This window comes from Eulemur rufifrons, chromosome 18 (genome assembly GCF_041146395.1).
Source record: "Eulemur rufifrons isolate Redbay chromosome 18, OSU_ERuf_1, whole genome shotgun sequence".
In the NCBI taxonomy this organism is placed as follows: Eukaryota; Metazoa; Chordata; class Mammalia; order Primates; family Lemuridae; genus Eulemur; species Eulemur rufifrons.
In genome coordinates, this window is record NC_091000.1 from 13,905,464 (window position 1) to 13,929,819 (window position 24,356).

A 24,356-nucleotide genomic window follows, 5' to 3' on the forward strand; every position below is an offset into this window, starting at 1 on the left:
CGGTTCCTTTAAGGCCTGAGTCCAGGAGGGGAGCTGGTGTTATCTACAGTAGACACAGACGGAGTTGCAGTCTGGGGCCCAATTAGCCGGAGCTAAGCAGGCTTTTTGTTTAGCTTAGCAACCGCCCGCGCGGTCCCGGGGGCCGGTGGGGCATCTCCGGCGGGCTGAGGTCGCAATCTCCGTGCTCAGCCCGCGGTGGCGCTGGCAGCTCAGCACGCCGCCTCCCCCGGCTCCCGGCCCCTCAGCCCTCCGGGGTCTCGCGGCACAGGGCAGAGAAGGGACTGCTCCCCCCAGGGGCTGGCCAGCGCCCCCCGCCGCCGCCCGCAGCCTCAGCACTCCGTGGGCGCACCAGGCCGTCGGGGAAGGTCCGTCGCAGCGGTGCGGGGCTGAGAGCCCGAAGTCCCTCTGGGTAGAGGGGGAACCTGAGGCTTCTGAGGCTCCGCGGCGTGCGGGGACCCCAGGATCCTCGCCCCCGCCCGGGGCCTCCTTGTCTGGATCCCCGCGGGAGGCGGTGGATGGAGCCCCGCAGCCCGGCTCCTCCTGGTCTGGAGATTCGGGCCGCAGGGAGAACGGCATTTCCAGGGTCCAGGCATGAAGGTTGCTGTGCTGGACCTTGGGTCTTTCTTTGCCAAAATCTTCAAGACCTCGACGGCGTCCCCAGCGGTCCCCTCGGCTGCCGCCTCCTCCAGCCACTGCGGAGGACCTGCGACCCCGGGCACCCCGCTTAGCACCGCGCAGACCCCGACTCTCTTCCCCGCTCTGGCTCCGGGCTCCCCGGCCGGCCCGCGCGCCGCGCCCGCCCCGCTGCACCCTCTGCTCACCGCCTCCTACCCCAGGGTCTCGGCCGCCAGCCGCGCGGCGGAAGCAGCAGGGACCCCCCTTTCATTGCCCAGCAGCCCGAGAGCAGCCAAAGTCCCGCCGCTGCCCCTGCCCGCCTCCAGTGGCGGCCCCGCGGGCTCTCCCGCACACCTGGGGGCCCCCGCGCGGCCGTGCGTCACGGGCGCCGCGAGGCCACGGACCCCCAGCCAGCCTAGCCCTGGGGAGCCGGAGCCCGGCGCTTGGGTGCCCCCTGGGCCCGGCCCCAAAACCCTGTTCTTCACCCTCCCGGACATTGGCGAGGAGCGGGCCTCGGACAGCGACTCGGAGGACTGCGGGGCCGTGTGAGTAGCCGCAAGGTCCCAGCGCGTCTGTCTGTTGTTGGGACCCCCCCATGCCCTCCGCCTGCCACACCTGCCTTCCCAGGCGCACGTTAGAAAACGCGCTCTTTGCAATAACGTACACTGACCACCCGGGCACCCTGCTTGTACTTTTCTTGAGTCTTTATTCCTTGGCTTTCTGGTCTTTTCAAACATAAGCTGTGATGTGCTTTTGCTCAACTTTCTCAGAGTGAATCCTCTGCTGTTTACCAGAGGGGAGAGGAAGGGAATTCGAAGGACAGAATTCTGTTTCTCTTCTACCAGAAGCGTTGATACTTAGAGCGCTTGTTAGTCTGGTTTTCTTACGGGTTTTGAAAGGAGCCTTGAAGTCCCTTTCTTTGCCGCAGAATATAGCAGGTGCGCAGGGTAACCCAATACACTTACTGGCAGCCACAATTTGATTTTAAGAAATGGTGAGACACTGTGCTTCCCTACTGTCTAAGGATCAGCTCAAGTCTTATCCCAAGTGCGATGGGTTCCTTTTGTGTGACATAGTTAATTTACATATGCATAACGTCATCTAACACAAGTGGGACTTGTGATGCTCAGGACACATCTGATTATAAACCCTAGAGTTCTCGAGTGCATCCCATAGGACCCAGGTTCCTACAGAAACCGACTGACTTCATGGGGACAATTTCGCTGGGAAACAGAGGCCACTTCTCTCAAAACACACACACACACACACACACACACACACACCCTTTTTGCTATCAAGAGCAGTGGTGAAAACATTACTTTTGTAAAATGTGTATTTTAGAACTAAGATTAATTTTAATTTTTAACAAGCAGAACAAGCATATTGCTAGCTATTCTTAAGTGGATACATTTCAATCCTTCTTAATGCTGCAAAAGAATAGTGAAATGGTCAAAGGCAGACCGGAAGAGCCCATTCACAGACCCAGGTTGCTGAATTATAATCTAATGAGGCCCTTCCCAGCCCCACCCCCCCCCAAAAAAATCCTGACTGATTTTTGCATTAAGACATTTTGCATTTGATTCTAACTCATTCACAAATTAAGTAGTTACAATTTCACAAAACTGCATGACGTGCATGTCAATGCTAAAACAAGCCGTTAAACAATAAGTTGTTCCCTTTCATTTAAAATATTGTATTATGATATATGTTTAGAAACTGATATTTTTTCCCTAAGGGAAATTAATTTTGTTTAACTGGCTACAATATATATGCCTAAGAAATTAGACCTTTGTTATTGGCAACTGGTCCTTACCGTTCATGCAATTAATGTTTTATGAGCAAAGAAATCTACATACTGACCTTAAACTCTAGTCTTAGTGCTTTTAACAAATAGGCACTGAAATATGCAGCATGGCCAGTGAAAGAACTGATCTTATTATAATAGTTTATAACATAACATATAATATATAAATAATAGTTTATAATATAATATATAGTTTCAATTCTTGAACATTTTAGTCCATGTTTATATTGTCCAAAAATTTGCAATAGATACTTTCTGAATAACACTATACTTGACATTATGTACAGAAGAGACTATTCCACATTAGCAAATGCAGCCAGTTTTACTGAGCATGAAGAAATTGAATTTTAGATAATTGCCATGAGAAATAGTGTGTGCAGATATGTGCTTTCCAGAATCTTCCTGCGTTTGTGTTCCTCCTGTCTGTAGCAGTAGGTAAAGGCAGGACAGAGGCAGGGCTGCAGACAGGTCCTCTGAGCATAGCATTTTTCTTTTTAGAGACACAACTACTCATATTCCCTTCCTCTCATCATTCCCCATTTCTTTTTCAATCACTAAAATGTAGAAAGGGACACAAAGGGGAAGGAAGAAAACTTTAAGGTGACTTTTCCTTCAATACTACAGATCTTTTGCACCTTGGATTTTTTTCCTCCTATATTTCTGAGGTGGCTATTTATAACACTGAATAAACAAACATCGTAAGACAAAAAATTTAAATTATCCCTCTACCATCTCATCTGTCAGTTAGCAGATAGCTACTGCTGTCAGCTTGCTCAGTTAATATTAAAATAATGTATTTAATTTTCAAAAGCCGGGGGCCCTGGAGAGGGAGAGATGGTTAAAATAGGAATAGGAGGAAAAAAAAGATAGAGTGACTGGAAAGAATATGAATACATGTAGAACAAATGTGACATATCCTCAGGAAACATAGATCTAGTTTGAAGACTACATTACTCAGTTATAAGGGAAAATCCTAACTAACAGTTTGTATTTTTTTGAAGTTAACCCACGCATTTGCCTAATTCTGTACTTGGCCTTTGTTAAAACTAAAAACAATGAAATTAACTTGAGTGGGAAAATATGCAAACTCTCTTATAATTCAGGGACTTTATTATCCCCACTAAGATGCTGAATGGCACCGAGGTTTTGATCTCTGACCTGTAAATTCGGTAAGTGAACAGCGCAGCGCATGGAACAGGGCCTTGCCCTTTCAATTCTGCAGGACATGCCGCTGCTACTTCTGAGCCAGAGACAGAGACTATTGAGTTCTCTTTCTTACCTCACTGTCCTGCACCCCCAGATATGTGATCCAGCACCTTTGATCTTCACCTTCATTTCCCCTTGCGTTTCATTTATACTGTGTACCTCATTTACATTGTTTTCCTGTCTTGCTCATCCCTCTTCACTACCTCTTCTTGTATTTCTGGTTTGAACCACACAATTATCACCTGGTAAAGATCTTATGCTCTATTTGTTTTGCAAATGCAAGAATTCCTAGCAGTAGATAGATAGGTAGGTCGGTGGATAGATAATTGCTGTATGTAGGTAGGTGGATAGATAATTGCTGTATATGTATGTTGGTACATTGTAAACTTCATGTGGTCAGGAAGTATTTACCTCTTTTGTATGTCATAACCATTAGCATACCCTAATTCTTTTTTTGAGTGATTAGGTTTTATTGTTAAAGTCAGGTTAGTGTGGAAATATTACAGTAGCTGCCTGAAGGGCATGTCAGCTTGGCTGGCAATAAGATGATTGAAGGGACCTGTATCTCAACTCCTCTGTGGCTGAGGCAGCCTAGAGTTGGGGTGAAGCCTACAGACCCAGAAACCAGATGAAGAGGATTCCAGTATCAACTCAGTTGCTAGCTGAGTAATTTGAGCAAGTTATTCATTCTTCTCAAGCTGTAGGTTTTTCCTCCTTCTTAAAACGGAGATGATAATACTACTCTCCATATAGGGGTGCTCCAAAAATTAATTGAAATAATATATTAAGTGCCCAACACATGGAAAAATGCTAAGAAAAATGTTACCTATGATTACTACCTACTTCTTGGCACAGAAATGAAAATTGAGAGCATGTTTCATTAAAAGAAACATTCCAGATAAAGAAAAGAGGGAGAGATAAAAATGACTCATTTTTGTTTATCATGTGACTGTTATAAATGGAATCTTTTAGTTCAGTTATTTTACAGAACAAATTAATAGTATATGATCATCTTCCATCATTATTTTACCTGCACTACTTACAGATGATAATGTCTAGTTTAATTAGCATTACCATTGGGTGCTGTATAACACCTAGAAGGAAATTACCACTCTGGGATCAAACTTTTAATTTTTGGAGATGATGCAGTATACCCAATAGCATCACAAATTGCACACAGCCAACCCTTTATATAGCTCTTGTCCATTCTTACTCTGAAATTCTGTGACTCTTATTCACGTCTTATATCCACTATTAGACTACAAACTCTTTGTTCTGTGACACTCAAGGCAACACATGCCCACAAAAGGCATTTAATAAATATGTGTTGAAGGAAGGAATAAAAAATATTTTCTTCCTCATCTAATCCACTTTCATGGGTTCCGAAGCATATACAAATCTGGAGGGAATTTAAATGTCCTTCCTTAAGAATAATTGCTGTCTTGGGCTTTTTTGTTTCGTTGTCTTGGAGTTTTCCCAAAGTTAATAATGCTTTCTTCTGGGACTTTGCATTTCCATGGGGATGAATGGTGAGGTCAGTATACAACTGTCATATCACTATTACTTTCGATTAGTTACATTACCACAACTTTCACTAAAAATAGTATTAGACTTTCTGTGGTTTGCCATGTCTAATATTTGCTTAAACCCAAGAAAATAATTTTGTTCTTTTTGTCTTATGTTGTAATTTTTTAGCCTTAAATTATCCTTTTTGCTTTGTTATATTTAAAATCTTGGAAATTGTATGTAAGTTAGTGGTTATATGTTCTTCTGCTATGTACTTAACACATTTTTAACTTTTTCCAATACAATAGTCAACATGTATAGCCCTTGCTATGTAACAAGTACAAAACAATGATCCTATGATATGTGATTTCACTCTTGTAGAGTTGTATAATCATAACAGCTATTATAATTTAAATTAGTATAGTTTTTAGAGCATGGATTAAAGTCAGATTGAATTTGATTCAAACCCCTCTTTACGATTTTTCTTAGAATACTAAGGATAGTAATTACACATTCCCATTGGGTACCTTGCTTAATCTCTTTATGCCTCATCTTCTCATCTATAAAATGGGAATATATAATAGTGCCTCATCAAAGAGATATTGTAAGGATTAAAAGAGGATATGTATACAAACTTGGTGGCTGGTACATAAACACTCGATAAATGGCAATTACTATTATTTTATAATGTTCATTATTCTAAATCTATTTTTATTTATCACTCACAGTCAACATCTTTATACAAAGTAGAGTTCATTGCGATACTCTGCAATGAAGTTTAATATATTATTTTCCAAACATTGATTATCAATCTTTATTTAACAAATATTTATTCCACCTAAGATCCATATGGAGCTAGACTTTTTGAGTAATCAAAGTAAGAAATGGATTTTATCATCAAAAAGTAAGAAAATGAGATGAATGGTCCGGGAGAGATTTCAGACAAATTGCCATGAGCATGTAGCTAAGAGAGAAGATCATGCCCATATAGTTCATGCTGTAAGGAGAGGCAAGTATCTGGGATTTGAGTTCTAAAGATTGGTAAAATTGGGGCACATGGAGACTTGGGGTTTGGGAGGACATTGTAGGAGACTAAACTTGTGTGAGCACAAGCATGGAAGCACAAAACTATATGGCATATGAGGAGTCCAATTTGTGAGGAACATAGATTTTGTGAAAAGGGCTAAGAGAAAACTAGGGAGGGCCTTGGCCACCGGGCTCTGTTTAGTAAACACTGGAAAAGCCACTGATTGTCTTTAGACAGGGAAGAGGCCTGAGCAGGCTGAGCTTTAGAAGGATTAAGCTAATGCACAGGGAGAGAGGAGGGAGGCTCTAGCCATGAGCCATATGACAGGTACAGGGACCTAGGAATGAAGATAATAAAAAGAAAGGTATTAGGTTGACAAATATCACATGAGTTGGCAACACATTGGTGAGATTGAAGGAAGCTAGAGGAAGAGCTGAAGATGATTTTATGTGGCTGGAAGGAGAATGCCATTCATAAAGTGCAGACCACAGAAGAATCCGGTTTGTCAGGTAGATGAGAATTCACCTTGGGATACACCTTGAGTTGAAGTATTAGGACAACATCTAGAGAAGGGGTCAGGCGTGGGGCTGGACGTTCATGAGTGGAATTTGGGAGATAGATAAGGCCTGGAAATACAAACAGGCAGCTTTCCACATACAGCTGCTGGTGAACATACATAGCAATTACAAACTGTGTAACAGATTACATTATATACTATGCAAGATACATGGTGTTCTCTATTTTTGTTATTGGGTGCTTTAAGGTCTTCTAAAATGAGAGGGGTCTCCTCTCTCTTGCTAGGCCAGTGCTTCTCAATATTCCATTAGTTACGTCTTAGCAATTATCAGTTAGTTACCTGTCCATGAAGAGGTAAGTACAGAAAGTGTGAAGGAGCATCTAGAAACTTTTATAGCAATTGACAGAGGGACTTTACATCTATTAACTCTAATAACCAAACACTTGGATTCATATTTTGTGTATCTTTTTTTGCCATTTTATTTTCCTGTTAATTTATTTTTATTATATTTTAAAGTATGTATCTACAGTGCATTGGAAAAATTTAAAAAAATATTCTGACACTGGAGATAGTTTGAGAAACATGGTGGTAGACTTTACTAAGATACCTTTTGCCCACACCGAGAGAGAAATTTTAGGACACCAAGAAAAAAAAAAAAGCCAAATGATTATATCATCTTTTATTGTCCTTAAAATTTAGGGCTAAGCAATATTATTTGAATTGTTCAAATGGTCTAGAGTTGAGGACATGCTCAGTTCACAATATCTTTGAGACCCGTGGCCATCGGGATGCAGCCTGTGGCTGAGGATCGACTGTTCCCGAGAAGGGAATTTTGAAAGTCATTACTGCTTTTTTCAGAGCTGACATTGAAAGTCAACAGCTGTGTCCCAACACAACTCTCACAATTCATTCACAACCTGCAGTGGCAGTTTCCCTTGTAAAGCGTAAGAACAAAGAGGAACTTTCGCAGGAAATTTACAAACATGGCGCACTGTCTTCTGTGGCTGCCAATCTATACCCTTATCTTTGGGAAGAGTAAAGTATTAATGTAATGTATGAATCCCCTCAAATCCCGTAGGAAGGAATCATGTCACAATGAGGTCAGTGGTCTAATGCCCCATGAGGGGATTTTTCTATCTTTTAAATTTACTTTCCAATTGAAGCTCACATTCTGCCAAAGTGGTAGAAACTAAAACGCAGTTATCTGGGATTTCCCATCTTTGTCCGACACTGTGCCTCATTCTGGCGGGTTTACATGGGACCAGGACATTCAGTGGTGGGGCAGAAACCCATCTGTTCTCTGATAGCCTCTGTCTTTGCTGACTCCACTGAAACATCCATAATCTCTTCTTGTCCTTCCTCTATATAACCCGGCTTGCATGCACATATCCAGGAAGGGCCTTCACGTGAGAAGTCTCTCTCCCTTGCTTCTGTGGTCCTCATGGGAGGCTCTGGAGTCAGGTGGCAACATTCTGGGTCACAGAACTTCCAGGAGGATGCCCAAGGCCCTGTCTGCCTGTACCTACCGCACAGTCTTTCTTTTCTCGGGAATCCTATCACCTTACTCAAGCTCTACAGAAGGATCAGGGCACAAGTCCCCTCTGATCTCTAACCCTACAATTCTGTCTTAGGTCAGCCTCCACCTAGTCCCCAGGTCCCCTGAGGTCTGAAGTTTGTGCCTCTGCATCATGGTTTCCTGAAGAACATGCTCTAGGAACTTTCTGGTGCTGAATGCCTGATTCTGGGCCTCACCAGCTCATGGGAATTAGAAAAGATGCCCCTCCCTCCAGGAGGCCTGTGACTGCGCCATGACACATAGCAAATGGACAACTGGATGGATTTCAGCCCCAGTGGACTTCTTGGCAGGGTACCTTCTGTGGGATACAGTGTCCCCGTTGGACTAAGTTGCTTTGCAGTGGCGACTCCCACTGTAGTCCCACACCCTCATTCCTGACCTCCCTGTGATTCTCTTTCTTGGTGACAGAAGTCTGAGCCCACAGAACCTCCCCATTCCAGGGAATTCGTATCTCTTCTCAGGGCTGAGAAGAACCTCCCTGATATAGCTGTTTCCTCCTAAATCTTTGGTCTGTGCTAAAAATCCATACCAGTCTTTGTGAGTTCAGGGTTTTGTTTTTTAACATAAAAACCAGAGGGAGTGGAATTTGTTGGCTTCTCTGTTTTCTGAAGTGATAACTGAAAAAAGATTTTGAATACTAAATGTGGGAAGGGGCAAAGGAAAATGAAAATATTAGGGAAAAAATATCCATTAGCTAAAATTAGAAATGTCCTCCCATATATCTCCTATTAGAAGTAATTTGTGATATTTTTCCTGGAACCAACTGACTCTAAGGAATTTGAAGAATAAAAAATCATGTCAGCAAGTAATCTAAAAGTATCTTTCTCAAAATAATATTGCTGTTCGTACTGATAAGGAGACCATATTTAAAGCTTAGTCCATTTTGAAGGATAGCTAACAAATGCTTTTTGTCATAAAGTCATGACTTTTTAAAAATAAAGCATTCGTCTTGCCAGCTCTCTCCCAGTGTATTATATAATTATGTTTGTTATAAATTATTTTGTGTATATTTAATGCCAAATTGAATATTTTATTCATACTCGTAAGGCAAGTAATGAGCAAGCATTCTCTTTCCAGAAAAAAATGGAGAAGCAATTAGATATGGCACTTGCCAGGGGAAAGGCTATTCCTGCACATTTTCTTAATTAGAGGTTTCACTTAAGGGTTTAGAAGAAGCCCTATAATTAAATATTGACAACTGTAATCCTTGCCAGGCACTAATATTCATGTTTATCAAACGAGCATGTTTCTTTCACATATCACGTAACATTTTGGATCTCTTTTGACTGCTGATTTCTAACATAAATGATATAATTTTGAGGATCTAAAAATATAATGAGATTTCTCTTTATTTTAAAGATTTATTAAAATGATAATTTTTACAGTAATCATTAACTTCAATTCCTTACAATGAAATTTCTTTAGTAGAGCACATCAAAATTACATTGAAAAAAATCATGGGACCCTACTGAAGATGTAAAAAAAAGATATTGGTGGCAGTTCTGGTGTATACAAACATACAGTATGACTCCCCTAACAGCTGCCACCACGTGCACACCACCCAGTTTGGGGCTTAGAAATGAGCATGGTGTTGCCGTCTTATGTCCAGCAGTTGTTTTTCTGTCCTAGTCTCTCTTTGGACTCCACTGGAGTTCTGCTTCTCATCCTTTTGTCTGTGTCTTGACCTCGTGGTGGAGTTGAACCTTGGACTTGATGAGTACATTTGTCTCTTGATATAATCCTCAAAACTCCTGAGAACCTGACCCAAGGACCCTGTGATTTCCCCTACTGAGCACTCTGTTAGCTGTGCTGGCCAGCCTGGATCCAGCCCATAACCTCATGGTTTTCATGAATTCAAGGTCAATATTAAATTCAGTTTTTTTAGGATTAGAATTTGTATGTATGTAGGTGTGCATGTGTCTGTGTATGTCTATGTATGTATGTGCGTCTGTGTGTCTGTGTGTGTGGTATGTCTATGTCTGTGTGAGTGTGCGTGTGATCTCCAAATACACTTATCCCTACATTTGTTGTCCCTGTTGGAAGCCTCTGTTTTTTAGGGTGAACTACAGGTAGACCAACCTCAGGAACTGAAGCCCCATTCTCAATCTTCTCAATTCCTGATTGGATTAAGATGACCTGGGATTGCTAGAGCCCCCAGCACAGCTGCTAAAAGAAGTAAATGTAATCCTCTCTGAATTTAAGCTGCAAGCAACAAATATATATTGTTCACATTTAAATATAAGACAGAAATGTTAAAAATAAATATATGGATCAAGTGTTTGTGCATGCAAATGTTCTACATAAAGGAAAGCTGGTGTGCTTTTCATAATATCAGATCAAGTAGACTTTAAAACAAGGAGCATTGTAGAAGTACAAAGGCCATTTCATAAAGATGAAACAGCCAATCTGTGAGAGGATGTAAAAATTCTTAATTTAAAGGCACTAGAATAGTTTCAAAAATATATAGAAGTACATTTAGTTGACAAACTTGTAGCAACAAATGTCTGCTGCTAAGGTTTCCTCTACAGATGCAAGAAAGAAGTATTCTCACCCCTTCTGTCTGTCTGACTGTGGCAGTCAAGATTGAATGGAAGAATATAGAAATTATAAAATACAGGGAGGAGATGACTTTTATAACTCAAATAAACTTGTGAACAGTACAAAACATGTTTTACTCCAAAAAAGGAATCTAAAACTTGAGTTTACAAAATATATTTATCAACAATTGACAGAACTAAAAAAAAAAAAAAGAAGTAAATCCAAAATTGTAGTGGAAGATTTTGACATCTCTTTCACAGTAATTGCATATAATTCTTTAGAGTCAGTTTGTTTCAGAAAAAACACTACCAATTACCTTAGAAAAATGTGAACAACACAATAATTACTCTAATGGATATCAGATTGGTTGAAAATGTTGCTGAAAGCTCAGCACTCATCCCTGAGGCCTCATCAGAAGAACAAGGTCAAGTGCTTTGAGAAGGAAAGAGAGATTTATTAATTTGCCAGCAAATGAGGAGAATGGAAGACTCCCCATCTTAAAGTACCATTTCCCTAATCATAAGCAGAAATACAGAGCTTTTAAAGGGAGGGTTTTTAGTTCTAGGCTATCGTTGTTCAACTACAGTTGATGATTCTGATTGTCCCATTTCCGTTGGAGACAGTCCTGTGACTCCGCCCAGGACAGTTCTGCTGAGCCATCTCCCGCAGCATAAAGAACACAGGACACTCCCCCCTGCCTCTCCAGACCACCAGCCTGAGACAGGGATGCAGGTTTTAGTTCTCCAAAAGGAGTGGGGGAAGTTTAAAGCAGATGGAAAATATTCTTGTGTGTGGTTTTTTTTTTTTTTTTTCAGGCCATTCACTCTGTTACAAAAGATCACAGTGAATAAGAGGGTGTGTTACTGATGCAAAGATAGACAAAGAGGCCAGGGGAGCATAGCAGAAAAACCAGAAACAAATAGACTGAGCTGTATGTAGATATGTAAAAAGGAAATCAAAACCTCTGGACCTCCCCCCCAACTCCTTATGCAGAAGAGAAGGTAAAGGCCACAGGCCCCGGATGGACTGGCCTGCAGGTCATTCATTAAGGAAATTTAGCTTGGGTGGCTGCATTTTTATTTTTAGTCTGATCTGTTGGGCCCCCCTACAGGAGCTTAACCCAAAACAATGGCCTCCGATCATTGTCATATAACTGTGTTGAAAAAAAACTTTTCCCAAATTAGGAATTACTGAATTTCATGGAATCTAAGATGCTATTGATTATAAGACATGCTATTATTTTATATTCGACTACAAAGAAAAATGTTGTCAATTAAACTATTATACAATGCTTTATCACTAGTTGGAATTTTAATTTTATTCTTATTGTAATAGATTAAGATTTAATGAGACTTTTTAAAATCGTAAATAACTCTTGTGTCCGTTTATAAAAAGGAAAATATAGGCTGAATAAATTCCTAAAAGTTGTGAACATTCAAAGACTGACTCAAGAATTCCTTTTCTGCTCAGCATTGTTGAGGCCTTTGTTTTTCCATACAGTATTTTCTGTGCTGTTAAAGCATTTTAATAAAAACCCAATAAGGAACAAAGACATATTGGTGCTGGGCTCTTGGACTGGCTTTGCTTCTTAGGGAATGTGAATAAGGACGTCTGATTCAACACTTCCCCATCTGTCCCTAGGGCATTCATTGACGGGTAAAGGTTAGATAAATAATCACATATTATGTAGACTTCTTTCCCAGTCCCAGACATTCATTCTGCAAGCTGGGTGTTGATTTTTTTAAAAAACTGTGATAAACATACATAACATAGACTTTACCATTTTAACCATTTTCAAGTGTACCATCCATCTCCAGAATTTTTTCATCACCCCAAACAGAAGCTCTCTTATTACGGGTAGTAACTTCCTCTTCTTTCATCTCCTCGGCCCCTGAAACCACCATTGTGTTTTCTGTCCCTGTGAATTTGACTACTCTGTGTACTTCATGTAAGTGGAATGATACAATATTTGTCCTTTCGTGTCTGGTTTATTTCACTCAGCATAAAGTTTTTAAGGTGAATCCATGTTTTAGCAGGAATCAGATTTTCACTCCTTTAGGTATGTACGTACCACATTTTGTTTGTCCATTCCTCTGGTAAGCAACATCTAGGTTGTTTCCATCTTTTGGCTCTTCTGAGTGATGCTGCAAGGGCATTGATGTACAAGCATCTCTTTCAATCCTTTGGAGTATATACCCAGAAGTGGGATTGCTGGATCATATGGTAATTCTTTTTTTTTTTTTTTTTTTTAGCTTTTTGAGAAACTGCCAAACTGTTTTTCTGTAGTAGCTGCACCATTTTACATTTCCACCAGCAATGCACAAGGGTCCCCCTTTCTCTACACTCTCACCAATGCTTGTCATTTTTTCTTTCTTTCTTTCTTTTTCTCTTTCTTTCTTTCTTTAGTAGGCACTCTAATGAGTTTGAAATGAAGTGTTGATCTTTTTTATGTAAATACTTCATAACTGCTGCTCAGCTGACCTCTATTGTGAGATGCTGTTGATGATAGACACTTCCCAACTTCAGAGATTAAAACTGGAGAAATTATGGTCTTTATTTTCTTCTTTTGCAATTTGTTAGGCTGGCATCTTCCGGGATCTACAACAGGAATAAAGTTGCACGTAAAGCATTTTCATGTCTGACTCTGCGCTGAGTGCTCCAGTAAGGAGAGAGAGAAGAGGCTCTTGCTTTTTTTGGGTGCAGGAGAAAAACTGCAAGAACATACATAGTCATCCTGAGAGTGTCTGGTGGGCTAAGTTCTCCTTTCAGCTTTAGTCAGCTGCGAAGCCTGGAGCATAAAGAAAAGAGAAGCCTCTTTTGTGTTCTCCCACGTGTCTCCTTTAGTCAGACTTGTGTTTCCCTGGGTATCCTGCATTGTCCCAGAACCTATTTTGTTGTTTTGCATTTGGAAAGGGTAGTCTTCTGCTAGTGTCAAAACCCAAAGACCGAATGGACTTTACTTGCAAGGACAATTGACCACTGCAAGAGAAAGCCTGACTAACAGCTTCCTGTGCTAGAGATTTGGAGGAATCTGGAGTCTGGTCCCTGGTCTTCCCCGAGCAACAGAGGGCCAGCCGGATAAAACCATTTACCCGTGGTAATTTTGTTAATCTTGCTGACCCTTGGTTTTCTTTTTTGTAGCCACCTTTCTGGGTTTTTGTGAAGTTTGGAAGTCAGGTATGTAGGTCTGTGGCCCTATGTGCCTCCCAAAGTGAAAGCAGCCTGTCTGTGGTGGATGCTAGTATTAGGACACTTTCTGGGGGCTATGTGTCCAGATACTGTTCATTGCAATAGTGACTTCTGATTTAAACAAGATTCTCCATCTATACTGGAATGAAAATTCAGTGAATCCTAAATCTTGCAAAATAGGTACATGGTATTATAATACAATCTGCCTGGGAAAGGGTTTTAAAGTGACAAAAGAGGGGAAACGGTGACATCTAGTGGCTTTCTGGCAATATTGCATGAAACTATTTTAATCCCCAGGTGAATCTAATGTGTAGTCGCACCTTGCTTTACATACGCTATTCCTAGAAAACTTTCATCGAAAGAAAATTTCTGTTATTGTTTAATATCAGATATAACTTATTGTAATTTCCTAGACTCACTTTAAAATAATGTCCTTAGATAACTTTTTTCAGTTTTATGTTACATAGTTTATTAGTTTTATTTTTTTCATGATTTTATGTAAGCTGTGGACTTTATAATTTACCCAGCACTTTCTAAGATTTTTATACTCTTCATATTAAAATAATGCAACATGGTATTATCTTACTAGTCTTCTCTGAAAGTAGTTACTAACTTTGTAAAATATATTTAGATGTGTAGAGATTAGTGCAAGCATTTATTAAATATAGTTTTATCATAGGACAGTTTTAGATTTACAGAAACGTTTCTCCCTATCATTAACATCTTATATTATTGTAGTACATTTGTCACAGTGAATGAACTAACGTAATATAATGACTACATTGCTATTCACTAATAGTTATGCAGAGATCACACAGCAAGGGAGGAAGCAAGGGGGAGTGGAGGTGTCAGACTCTTGAACAATCAGCTCTTCAAGGAGCTAGTAGAGCCGGAACTCACTCATTAGCATGAGTGAGGCACCAAGCCACACATGAGGGACCTGCCCCATGACCCAAACACCAACACTGGGATCAAATTTCAACATCACAGTTGAGGAACAAACATCTGAACTACAGCATGAATGAAAAAAAGAACTATTCAGGTTTTGAGCAGAATTCATATGAAATATAAGAGTCAGGATTTGCAGGGTTTGAAAATAAAACTGTTTCACTGTCACAATCTTTCTGGGCAAAACTAAGAAACAGCCTCTGGGCAAAGATTAAATCCTAGGCAGTGGTAAAGGTGGAATGAAAGGTTTGGCTTATTGTGACCTCAGAAAGATTTAGGGTCATCTTATAGACTGTCCAGGCTAAACAATGGGGCTTTTAAAAGTCTTGAGAGAATTGCCCCACAGCAGTCTCAAAGGTGGACTAAGGGCCCACCTCAGAATTGTTGGTGAGGTTTATGACTAATGGAGTAAACTCTGATAAAATTCAAAGAAAAGCACAACGTTTACAAGAGACTTATGTTGGTGGAGTGTTGTAAGCAACACTGGTGTGGACTGAAAGGGGCCCAGACTTACGGACCCCCTTCCCCAGCCTTCTGTGGAAAGAAACAGGCTGAGAAGTTAATCAGTTGCAAACCTGGGCCGTTTCTTACCCCTGAGGATGTCTCCCAGGGTGGAAGCCAGAGCTCCAGGACAGAGCCAAGGGCTGGGAGAAGGCAGTGAGCAGGAAGTGGGCCCCCACCAAGATGCTGGGATCCACAGTGACCCTCTGGTTGGACAAGCGTGTGGATTGCCTTACCCTGTCTCTGTCTCTGCGCTGTCAGTGGGTGTGTAGAAGGCTACTGGCTTGTTTCTGTAGTTCATAGTTCTTCAGATATAAAGGAAATGTGCCCCAGGAGGACCCTCACCTGCCCTTGGATGTGATTTAGATGATAAAACTTGTGAGAGTCTCGAGAGGGCTGAGTGTATCATGCATGTGAGGAGTGCAAATGGTTTGTGGCCAGAGGAAGATTATGGTGACTAGAGATGGCTGCAGATTCTCTGACGCTTTTCCCATTGAGAGGTAGGGTTATTTTCCAACCCTCCCAGTCTATAACGGCGTTGAAGACGGAGTACAGTGGAAGTGACACTATGCCAGTCCCAGGCCAGCCTTGAAGAGAGCTGACAGCTTCTGTCTTGCTTTCTTGGAGCACTCAACTGCCGTGTAGAAACTGACTGCTCTGCCGAGGGACGACTTGGAGAAGGGGGCCCAGCTGAGCCCAGGCTTCCAGCATCCCCTCCTCCCAGGGTGTAGACACAGGAGTGAAGCCTGTGTGAAACCTCCAGGCCATGCCAACCACCAGCTGAATATCACTGAGTGGCCTGACATGGACCAGAAGACACCCTGCAGAAGAGGCGCTCAACCACATCTTGCCGGAGTTCCTGAGCCCTGTGGATCGTGAGCATAACCAAAGGCCTGTTGTTTTAATCCACTAAATGTATGGTGGCTTGTTATAAGGTAACAGGTATCTGAGACACACACACATACTACATCCTAGCTGTGTGGTCTTGAGACTTCAGGTCTCTGCCATCAGTATTTTCATCAACAAAATTGAGATAATAATATCTATCTACCATGGGTGTTAAATAGTATAAGTAAAATAATATATGTAAAGCAACTAGCATATGTTTCGATCTTGATACTCATTTTTAACTTTCTTTTGTTTCTCTGCCATGCCCACCCCCACCCCCAGCTCTCAGGTCTGTGTTGACTGCAGACGCCCTCAGTTTTCCTGATATATAGCTGGATAGATAAGGGTATACACACACACATCCCACATATGTGCATACATATGTATCAGGATTTTAAATTGCATTAATTTTAGAATTTATAATCACTTACCACTTTAAAAGTGATTATTTGTAAAAATGGTGAGGATGGCTGTATCCTTAGTCCAAGAAATGGAGTACTGTTTTTGTTGTTGATAGAGGTTTCTTACCATCATGTTAGTGTTGCCCATTCATAATAAACCAGACTTTCCCCCCAGAAAATAGGATAGAACAGGGTACTGAGCAGGAGGAATAGTTTCAAACTTAGAAGGCCTCAGCTCTCAAAGAATGGATATGGCAGGGCAGCGCTGGGAAATGTACCAGCATCCACCTGACTAATTGTAATTACTAAAAACCCTTTAGTGGGGAAACGCATTCCTTGTGTAGTGCCCATCCTTTGATACTTTGCTTTGAAAATATATTTTACCCCAGCTACTTCACTTCTATCTTTTTTAGCCTATGAAAAGGATGGCTCGGTAGTTTCACTATGTCACACTCTGAACTCCAAGGACTCTGGTTGTGGTATAATTGTGTGACTCCAAATTGAAACAAGCACCTACTGATAAAGCAAACAGCAAGCATGCTCTCCGGTTTATAGAAAATGTATTGGATTGTGAGACATAAAGCATCGGTTTGCAGATGGAGAGACACGACAGGGGAGGATATAAATCTCTGGTGTGCATTAGTCCTGGAGTTCTTGCGAATCCAGTAATGGATCTTGCGTTTTCCAGATCTGGGGCTTCATCCCTTTTTAACCTCGCTTGCCCACCCCCCACACCCAATCTAGTCATCCTTCTATGGGAGCCGGGAATAGAGGAAATCTCCCTGCAGTTCTCTGCCTTCCCCCTGTGAATTACAATCCTACTTCGAAGAACTAAGGGCAACAAACACCTGTCTGGATAGACCCTCCGGCCCAGAGAGTCCGCGCCAGGGGTGGAAGGCCGGGCGGGTGCGCGCAAGGCCTGGAGCGCGGTGGGGCGGCGGCGCCGAGAGGCCGGCTGGCCTGCGGCAGAGCTCGGGCCGCTGGGCTGTGCAATCTGGCCTCTGGCAGGGAGAAGGGGGTCGCGTGCTTTTCCCGACGTCTAGGGCAGGGACCGGGGGTGGGGTGGGGAGCGGCGGGATTAGCAGGAGGGGCGCGGCCTCAGAGGAGGAGGGACGGGCGAGCGCCCAGGGCACGGGAGAGGGGAGTGCGGGGCGCCCCGCGAGCAGCCGCACCCATGGGCCGCGCTCAGCCGGCGGGGAGCGGCCCTGGCCTGGCGAGCCGGCCGCCTGCGCGGGGCTAGCTGGGCGCGGGCGCAGGGCTGGGCCGCCGCGGAGCTGGGGCGCGGGGGCGCGTGGCCGCCCGCGGCCTGCGTGGGGCCCACGCGGGGAGCCACCTCCGGGCGGTGCGTGAGCCTGATGGCGCGGTGCCCGGCAGGGGGGACCCCAGCTCAGGCCTGGGGCTGATTGTGATTGGGTAAGTCCTCGTCTGGGAAGGGACATGGGATGAATTCTCTGTTGTGTCCTGTTTGTGCGAGACGTGCGTGATTGTTTCCTGCTTGCAAAGCCGGAATCCCACTCATGAAATCCGGCGTGCTGACATCATCCGCCTTCCCAAGCGCAGGGGCTCGGTGGCTGCCGGCAGCGTTGGTCGTGGCTGACATGACTTCTCCATCGGTCCAAGAGCCACAGTTGCTTCTCGGACTTGTTTGTCTCAAGTCAGAGCGGTGTGAGTGTTTTCTGTTGGAGGGGCGCCACGTGACGGCCACCCTTGAGTGGCCTCGCCTGCGTATGCCACACAGTGCAGAAAGCCGTCCTGCATTTTAACCCGTTCAGAATACAGCACTCATTTCAGGCCATCCTTTCAAATAGAAATACAAAATTTTGAAAGCTGCCATCCCTGTTTAACCTTTGAATTTCTGCAGGGCAAGGTGGCAGAGGTTTGTGAGCTCTCAAGAAGCAACCTTTAAAAAGTAAAAATAGATGATAAAATTATTTTCCTGATAACTGGAATGGAGTGATTCGTGGAGACTGGGCCTTTGCCTTAACTTTGATGCACCAACACATTAGTACAATGTAGTTTAGTGATTGCACTTCAGTACACCCAAGGGAACCTAGGTCCTGTCCCCAAATGAACAGTTTTGAATGTACAGAATGTATTTTATCATCTCTAAAACTTAAGCAGTACAGACAGAACTAGTGTAAACTTGTTATATAACTATGTACTATGTAATAGAAGCTTAACAGTCATCCCACTACATTCAAGTTTTAAAATACAGGATGGATCCTGTAAGTTGTGTACACTTTCTTAGACTGTGTAGAATGTATAGGAGTTGATAGTTTACAGAAGACTAAAGATGTTCAACATTGTGCATGGAATAACAGTGCAGTGCTTGATTAGAGGACAGAGAAACCAAAAGACCCAAACAAGATGTTAAAAAAAAAAGACATATTTCATAAACTCTGTTCTGAATTCCCAATGTTAGTAATTTGTGGTGCCTGGAGTATGTGCAAGTCAGTGGCCTGGCTCCTGGGATGAAGTCCATCTTTATTTTCTTGGTGACCTTGGGCAGTCATTGTGTTTTGGGCTCAAATTCCTCTTCATCCAGTATCTTCTGAATTCTGTGGTCAAATTTATATGTTATTACATTGAACTCTCAAGTTCAAGAAGTTCCACAGGGAGAGACCAGGAGGAGAAGAGCAGAGGAGAAAAAAGATGGAGAAAAGGCATGGAAGTGGTCAGTGCTTTAAGGCATCCATTTCATTGTAATTCCTGTGATCGTTGCCAGGCTTCCCACATGAGACCTGTCCTCAGCTACACTTCCAAATGGGCAGGGATGCTGATCTTGGAAAGGATATGGTGTAATGTGAAGAGAGAAATTAGTTCCTCCTCTTTGTAAATAAGTTTCTACTTATTTACTTAGTTTCAAAAGACCTCCTCCCCCAATCACCCCTCCCCACAAAAGGAGTGCATTTTCTGGAGGAAGAAATTATTGTTCTTTGAAAATAAAACAAACAAACCAGCAAGCGTCCTATTAGTAAATTTAGCTTTCAAGTTGCACAAAAGGCAGCTGAGGAGCTAGAAGCAAGAAAAGTGGTCATGACAGGAGTAGAGGCTCCATTCGGGGATAAAAGTCACATTTGGGGTATCAGCTACTCAAAGAAGAGCTGTGACTTTTCTTTCTTTATAAAAAGTAAAAGTTTCTCGCAAAAAATGTCTTGAATTTGGAGAATATTTTAATGTCTGATCACCATGTAATCGTTTGTTTTAAGCATAAACATTTAGAGTACAGAGCAAAACCGTGTTCTGTGTTTGAGTCACTAATTTAATCTTCACCTATTGATTCTTTCAACTAACATAGCAAGCACCTCTTGCATGACAAGGATTATTTTAGGTGCTACAGATTAAAAAATGAATAAGGTGTGAAGATCACAATAAAAAGTTAAAGTGTGAAGAAATCTATGTAGTATAAAATGCTATGAGAGGTACCAAGAAACAAGAGACAGTGCTTTATCATAGAGTGGCATGTGATAATAAGAGCAGTGAGCAGGTAAACTGGATTTATGTAGCACTGATTATATAGACACTTCATATACTTTATCCATTTTAAGTCTCATAATAGTATAAAAAAAGTTGGCAGTACTGTTATTGTTTTACGGACATGAATAATACTGAGTCCAAAAGAGAAAAAGTAACTAGATCAAAGCATCAATGACAGAGCAAATTCTAATCGACTGTTGTTACTATATAGATATGTATCATAAAAGGACAATGTTTTAGGTAACTCACACTGAGTTATAAAGTTTTTCTCAATAACATATTAACTCATATACCAGTGTGCATTTCTTAATATTCAAAACAGATCTATTTGATGTAATTCTTTAGTTGACTGCTGATTGCTTTCTTTTGTCATTAAGTATTCTTATATTTACCTAGAAAGTGTTGAGTTACATGTAAAGGATAAATATTTAATGGCTTAAAAACAAGTGAAAAAGGTAAAGCAGTTTGTTAGCATAAAAGCTTGCTCTGTGTTATTCTCTCTGGTACTCTTTCTTTGACATCTTTATCCTTAGAATTACTTGGTTGTACTTAAGACATAGAAGCAAAAAGGAGAGGAAAAATCATATAGTTCTATCATTCTCTCTTGTACAAGATATATCTATGGAAGGCAGAGATTCTTCCTAATCTCTGTTTATAGTAATTAATTTGTGTTTAAAATTTCCTTTGTTGTAGAGTACTATAGATACATAATTAAAAACAGAATTTATTCCATTTACATTAAAAAATACAAGTGTTGAAAATTAGGTATCATTTTAATTGAAAGCAAAAGCAAACGTTTTTCTTAATGCATGCTCTAGTGGTGTCTGTATTAGAAATATTGAAAGTTGAAGGGTTTTTTTCTAATTCATTATCATATCTTAATGTATTTTATTTCTATGAGAAAATAAGATTTATATTCAAAGAACAAAAGCTGTTGACTGTTAAACATTAGGGAGATATTTTAACTAGAAGGAAGTAAATGTTTTAAGAGGTTCATTGAATGATTAACACGAACGGTGCTACAGCAGGCAGGTTTAATAGCTTATTTAAAATCTAGGTATTTCTTCCGTTTTATTTCTCCATTAAATTTTAATATTTCCTAACGCTCTCAAACTCCTGCAGGATACACACCAAACAACAGTGCTAAAGTAAAATGAACTAGATGTTTGTGTGGTTTTTAGTGACTCAAAAGAATTTGATATGTTTCAGAATTAATATGGGATTGATGATTTTTTTTTTTTTTTTTTTTTTTTACTGGAGGGCTGGTTGGATTTTGCAAGTATGAAGGGGCCTGGTCAAGGGACAACGGGGACCTAAAATCCAGCCCATGTCGCACTTGCCAAGCCTTAGGCCTTGGAGTAAGTCTGTATCTGAAATACTGTCAGATGTTTGAAGTGGCTTTTACCTCTCTGGCTGTCACAAAAAGTTGTTGTTGTTTCCATTTCACATAAAGGTGCACATGGGTTAATAGCAAACTTGATTCTAAGAAAAATAAAAATGACAAGGTTTGGGCCTCAGTTTCTTTAGGATGTCAGGGCAGGGGGTGCACGCACATGTGTTTAGGGGACATGGCAGGAGAAGAGGAGCAACTTTATTCAAACAGGACATTTTAAAAGTCTTAATGAATAAAACTATATTATTATGTTAGGGAGACTTTTCATGTTTTGTTTTATTTTTCAGAAGAGGACTGTCAGAAGGATATAGAAAGCACAGTTTTGCTGTGAAAAGCAAAGATCCTTTACCTACACATTTTACAAGAAATGTGCAGAAAGCCATTAATCAATATACCTGGTAAGAATTAACCTATTAAATGCTTCTAATTTAAAAATCACAAAATGCCCATAACAGATGTGGGAAACAAAATCAGTGATTGGCTGTGAATCTCTAAAAGTAAAACGCGGTTTTATTTTTAACCTAATGAAAATGTGACACTGCAAAAATATTTTAAAATTAGTGTACTGTGAAATTAACAAACACATTTAACGAAAGAAAGAGAAAGTGGGCTCAGAGAAGTGACGCCACTTACCAGTATAAGCTCTTCCGCTAAATGTTATTTCTGTTGTTTGCGTCCATCCCTGCAGTGAGTCCCCGTCACCGTTCTCATCCAGCGGAAGCCGCTCGCCCACGGAAGCCCCCGACTCCTGGTCTGGGTCTGCCACACACAGCTCCACCCCTGGCTTGTCTACGGAGAGGAGCTCAGTTTATTCTTGGAGAGATGATGTATGTCTCAATATTTTGGATAATCTTGTAATTACAATTTACAGTGAAGAATTGCTTCCTTATGTTCGAAAAGTCTTTTTACCAATTATAAAAACATTACCTGTTTTACCAATGGTAACAACATTACCTATTACATAGCAACATATACAGACATATAAAAGCATTTACATGTTACATGTAAAAATATTAGAATAGCGAAATATAGAGAAAAAGAACAATCAATCATAATCTCATAATGCAGTCCCAGCTGTAGATAGTTTTGTTTTTTTCCACCCTCCAACCCTGCCCCGATAACACGTTCCACATGACTTGTATGGTGTCTATGGCTGGAAATTCAGGACAAATTCTGATAGACAATGAAGAACTAGAATAAAACTGTGAAACACCACCATGATGAGAGCATTTCCCCCCGATATCTTAAGTCAGATATTTCACCTTTATTGTCTAACCCTAGTGGAAGCTATTAACTTGGACTTTGGTTTTGTTCCTTGTGAGAATGGAAATCTCACTGGGTTAGCTTGCAATCTGCAGCCCCGGCTTTGGGTAGGAACTGTGGACTCTGCAGTCTCCTGCCTCTTCCTCCCCTCACGGATCTCTGAGAGTCCTAGGACACAGCCTTTTGGGAAGCCCAACTGGCTCCATCGCTTTGGGTGTTCTGTTTTACCTCCTGTGTGTGCTTTTTTTGGTGTTTTTTTTGTTTTGTTTTGTTTTGTTTGCTTTCTTTAAAAGCAGTTCCACACTCCCCACAGCACATCTGAATCTCCTTCCCTATATACAGCATGTACAGCTGTGCAGCCCTGATTCTCAAAAGAGCGGTAGTGGGAGGGGCGTTGGGTTGCAGAGTCTGGAAGGAAGTCAGCTCAGAATGGCTCAGAGGACTTTCCAAACATGCAAACATGTGACTCCCTCACTTAGGATCATCTGCTCCCTCCCCACCTTCCCGCCCACTCACCTACACCCTCTCTGCACCCTGTTTCCCCATGGGCACAGACTGAGAGCCGTTGCTTCAGACTGTCCAGATTCTAGGAATTTTTTAGTGCAGAATTTCATGGAATTACCTGGGACAGTCTTATAACTTCCATTTATACAATATAAAATACTCTAAATCCTACAATTGCTTTCATTTTAATTTTTAAAAATTTATTTACCCTTTGATGGGAAGTATTTGCAAAAGCAACAAAATGCAAAAGATCGATAAATGAAAGTGAGCCTTCTGCCATGGCCCAGCCACCTAGTCCTCTCTTAGTAGACAACTATTTTTATTAGTTTTCTTCTTCTTTGCATTTTAAAAGAATAATTCATCTCCCCTGTTAGCTGGGAATCTAGTTTATTATTAATTTCAGAGAAGAACTAACACAGAAAGCAGTGAATAGTAAGTAGTCTGTGAAAATCAACCTGGATTGACCATTTGGGGTCAAGTATGTCAGACTGAATATGTGCTTTTTTGCTGTGAGTTGTGAATTAGGCCTCAGATGCACATACTCCTAGAAAACATGGCTGGGACTCTTGTCCTGGAGCCAACCTGTGTAGTGTTGATTCTTTCGATTACAATAGTGTTTCCATTCTCCTTGTTGGCTGTGAGAGCTCTAGGAGTGTTACTTCCCAACCAAGACCAGCTAAGAAGGCAGAAAGGTTTTCTCATCTGCAGCTCACTGTAGCCACAGTGCAAGAATCTCAAAGTTAGAGGGAAAATTAATATTCTGGCCTCACTTTAATAAGTACACTTATTAAGATAAGTAAGGATTTTTTAAATTTTTTCTCTTCATCAATTAAAAGCAGGTTAATGGCCCTTTCTACAAGCATAATTTCCTTTTCTGTGGTATCATCAGAAAAAAAAATAGCTTGTATTTTACAGATATGCTTAGGTGTGTCAGGCACAACTGTGTATGTGACATAGGACTGTGCATGTGTGTACATAGATATGTAGTTGTGTGTTGTGTGTA

General features: G+C 41.4%; 1 protein-coding gene across 3 annotated transcripts in view; it reads left to right on the forward strand.

Moving 5' to 3' along the window:
- Positions 1-591: 591 nt before the first annotated feature.
- Positions 592-24,356, forward strand: part of FAM149A (family with sequence similarity 149 member A) — a 40,411-nt gene continuing 16,646 nt past the window's right edge. Inside the window, exons 1-3 of one of the 3 annotated variants that reach the window (XM_069492905.1) lie at positions 592-1,160; positions 21,874-21,984; positions 22,275-22,413. In XM_069492905.1, coding sequence (XP_069349006.1) covers positions 592-1,160; positions 21,874-21,984; positions 22,275-22,413 — 819 coding nt within the window. Of the gene's footprint in view, positions 1,161-17,972; positions 18,130-21,873; positions 21,985-22,274; positions 22,414-24,356 lie in introns of those variants that run through there. The other 2 variants (XM_069492906.1, XM_069492907.1) reach the window with 2 other exon arrangements.